This window comes from Mus pahari, chromosome 6, assembly GCF_900095145.1.
Source record: "Mus pahari chromosome 6, PAHARI_EIJ_v1.1, whole genome shotgun sequence".
NCBI lineage: Eukaryota > Metazoa > Chordata > Mammalia > Rodentia > Muridae > Mus > Mus pahari.
Window position 1 is genome coordinate 68269916 of NC_034595.1, and position 3579 is coordinate 68273494.

Below are 3579 nucleotides of genomic sequence, written 5' to 3' on the forward strand. Positions count from 1 at the left end.
AAAAAAAAAAAAAAAAAAAAGAAGAAGAAGATCAAGAAGAACAAGAAGGACTGGATGCTACTGAGTGGAGCAGCTTACACTGGCAATGTGACTGGTATCCTCCAAAGGCTGAAACAGGAAAATCACTATGAGTTTGAGACCAGTCTGTGAGTTCAAAGCCAGCCTGGTGGATGAAGTGATTTCAACAGCCAAGGCTAAACAGAGGAGGCCATGTGTCAAAATCCAAGAAAATAAAAAAGGTAGCGGAGATGAGACCTGCCCAAGGGGTAGTACTACAGCTCGTGCGTGGTCCTGCTACTGTGTGAGTGCTGTGCTGTGCTGCTCACTCTAAACGGGGTGCTCTGCCCCTTTGTGAGAACTAAGCAGTAGCTGTAGCACTAAAAGCAACAATTTACCAAACCCAGACCCGAGGAGGGAAGACAGAGCTAGGTCCCAGTCAAGCAACTGTCAAGAAAAGCAGGGAGGACAGTGGCTGGAGTCCAGGGTTCCACTCAAGTCAGTTCAGTTTACCAACATTCCCAAAGTCGATTTACCAAACCAGACACTTGAATGCTGACATTCAAGCTGTGTAACATCATGCTCAGTTTATTTTTTGAAACGGGTCTCACCAAGTAACTAACCTAAGTTAGCCTTGAACTGCTGATCTCCCTCTGTCCACTTCCTGAGTGCTGACATTTACAGACCTATGCCACCGTGCTATGTTTGCCTCGTGGAACACAGCCTGCATGAGCAAAAGCTTTCTATCCTCAAGGAAAAGGAAGGGTGCTTTCAAGCAATCTGAAGACTCTCCAAGCGCCGATTACTACATGACTTCTAAAGTTGATGTAAAGGAAGCAAAAGCATGGAAGAGTTCACTATCCCAAAGAAGGGAGCCAGGAGCGGTCCCACTGCGTAGCCACCTTTTCTGTCTTGGGAGAATACAAATATTCATCTTTAATTCATAAGCAATATATTTTTATATAAAGCCAGAATTAGATTTCCTTTTAAACTGTCCATTACTCATCATTTTTAGATCTTTGCTTTACAACTCCTTTAAAATAATTTACTGGAAGCTAGGCAGTGGTGGGTTTTTTTCAAAAAACAAAAACAAAACAAAATTTGCTGGGTAAGGTGGCAAAACCCTATACCATATGATATCTATAAAACAGTGCTTCCAGCCACTGAAGGTGGGGGTGCTTAGGCAAAACTTTCATTCCAGTAAGTCCAGAGAAGTTGTAGCCCTGGGTTTCCGGGAACTCGCTCCGTAGTAGAGTAGGCTGGCCTCAAATGTTCAGAGATCACCTTGCTCTGCCTCCCAACTGCTGGGATTAAAGACATACACCATCTTTTTTTTTTTTTTTTAAAGATTTATTTATTTGTTTGTTTATTTATTTAATTCATTGGAGTACATCGCTGTTTTCAGACACACCAGAAGAGGGCATCAGACCCCATGACAGATGGCTGTGAGCCACCGTGTGGTTGCTGGGAATTGAACTCAGGACCTCTGGAAGAGCAGTCAGTGCTCTTAACCGCTGAGCCATCTCTCCAGCCATCTTTCTCGCCTTTCTTTTTGTTTTTATCGAGGAGCAATAGTACAATCTCTGTACCAGGGAGGCAGAGGCAGTCGGAGCGCTGTGAGCTCAGAGCTAGCCTGTCCTAAATAGCTCTAGGAGAGATGGGGTTACAGTGATTGTCCACATTCCATCCCATCAATAATTCTGGAACTCCCAAACGCAGAATTTAGGATTGCTAAATCTCAAGGAAATTTTGTAGGCTGTCCTGGAAAGCAGTATGAACGTCAAAGGGCTCAGGAGGAAAAGCTTGACAATTAAAGTGATGGGACCATCATAGGGGATGGATACTGTCCCCGGACGGGGAAAGGAGTGAGGGGCACTGGCTAGGGCAACGGCAGAAGAGACCCCAAAATGTGCTGGGTGGGGGAGAGAGAGAGGAAGAGAGAGAGATTAGAAGGGAGAAAAGGCATGAGGTAGGCAAGAACGAGGTCCGGGTTCCAGACCAGCACGAAAGAGAAACACTATTTCCAGGGCTGGGAAAGAAGGACAGAAGCTCGAGTCTGCGCTGAGCCTGAAGCTGACTTGTTAAAGAGGATGAGCTAAATAGAGATAGCGTCATCCGAGTAGAGGGGCGCAGAGGAATGACTGACTTGCAGGATGCCGCATGAGCTCATGCAACAAAGGCCACCCTCGTTTCCGGTCTCAGGACATCACCCAAGCCGCAACTTCGGTCCCACTGCGCAATCCCTATTCTTCCGCAGAGCCTTAGGTTTCACTCTAGACGCAGAGCGGTCCTTGCCGTATCCGGCGTCGGAGCTTGCTGGGAGCGGAAGCCCACCTCCAGCGCAGAGCACCTCGGGAGCTGTAGTTTGGGATGTAGTCAACTTCCTGGAAAGGTCCGGAAGTGGATCATTTGAAACGAAGGTCCAGAAAGCGATGGTGATCCCGGGGTCGGGTGCCCCTCCGCCGGCGGCACGGTGCGCCCCGGGCCGCATCTCCTCTCCGTAGGGCGTGACACTTCCATGCCTCCACAATCTGTTCAACCTGTAGGGGAAAGGGGGTCACCACGCAGACCGAAGTCCCAAGCCCTTGCTCCTCGTCCCCACGTGGCAGAGTGGATCTGAGTTTCGGTTACTGGCGTCCGCACCGGGATGAGCGGCTCCCGTCGGTTCTGCTCTTCCAGGGCGCTTAGCTCCGCCGGGGCAAGCAAAGCCAGTCTCAGCTCTCGAACCACTGGAGCTGCCACCTCGGCCACGGGTTGCTCCAACACGGCCTGTGGAAGCGAGCCTTGAACATGGGCCTGCCGCTTACAGAGTCCTGCGGCCTGCGCCGCTTCGGTGTCCTCGCCCTCCCCCAGGTCCCACTCACGGCGCCCACGCGTGCCCAGCTTCGGGCAGCCTGGACCAGCTCAGTCTCGTCCACGCAGAGCTTGTCACTGCGTAGCACGGGCAGCAGCGCGGTGGCGGACAGCTCCAGAAAGCCACGGGTGCGGAGCGCCTCCTATGGGCCGGTGTGTCGGTCAGGGCAGAGAAAAACATGGCATGGGGGCTACAAATTACAAGTAGAAGAATGGGGAGCTGTACCTGGCTGTGAGCCTCTATGAAGGCTATGCACCGCTCCTGTAGTGACCCCAGGCCAAAGGTTACAGCAACCTGAGAGCAGAGTATGTTTAGGCTAGAGACTGAAGAAGCTGGATAACCCAGATCTGCACACAAGGTACTGTCACTGAGTACCATCTAAACAGGAGGCTAACAGCGCCTGCAGTGTCTCATGAAAGTGGGCAAAGTGCAGTGCCCCGTGCACAGCACACAGGTGTGTAGTAAAGGAGACCATGTTCAGGTCTTTCAGACTCCATCTTGGAGCCCAAGCTTGGCTTCTAAACTCCACACCCCACCTTTCTCCTAACCATGTTTAGAATTGTTTTGTTGTTGTTTTTCAAGACAGGGTTTCTCTATGTAGCCTTGGTTGTCATGGAACTCACTCTGTAGTCCAAGCCTTGAGATCCACCTGCCGCAGCCGAGTGCTGGGATTAAAGGCCGTGCGCAACCATCTTTCAGCCTCTTTTCCCACTCTTTTTTTTTTTTTT

At 50.4% G+C, this 3579-nt stretch overlaps 1 protein-coding gene across 1 annotated transcript in view; it reads right to left on the bottom strand.

Annotated features, from left to right (window-relative positions):
* Window positions 1-2297: 2297 nt before the first annotated feature.
* The window catches only part of Btbd19 (BTB domain containing 19), a 5183-nt gene continuing 3901 nt past the window's right edge, over window positions 2298-3579 (bottom strand). The window contains exons 5-8 of the mRNA XM_021201271.2: window positions 3077-3145; window positions 2862-2993; window positions 2641-2766; window positions 2298-2537 (exon numbers count right to left, since the gene is read on the bottom strand). Coding sequence (XP_021056930.1) covers window positions 2403-2537; window positions 2641-2766; window positions 2862-2993; window positions 3077-3145 — 462 coding nt within the window. The 3' untranslated portion in view covers window positions 2298-2402. The remainder of the gene's footprint in view (window positions 2538-2640; window positions 2767-2861; window positions 2994-3076; window positions 3146-3579) is intronic.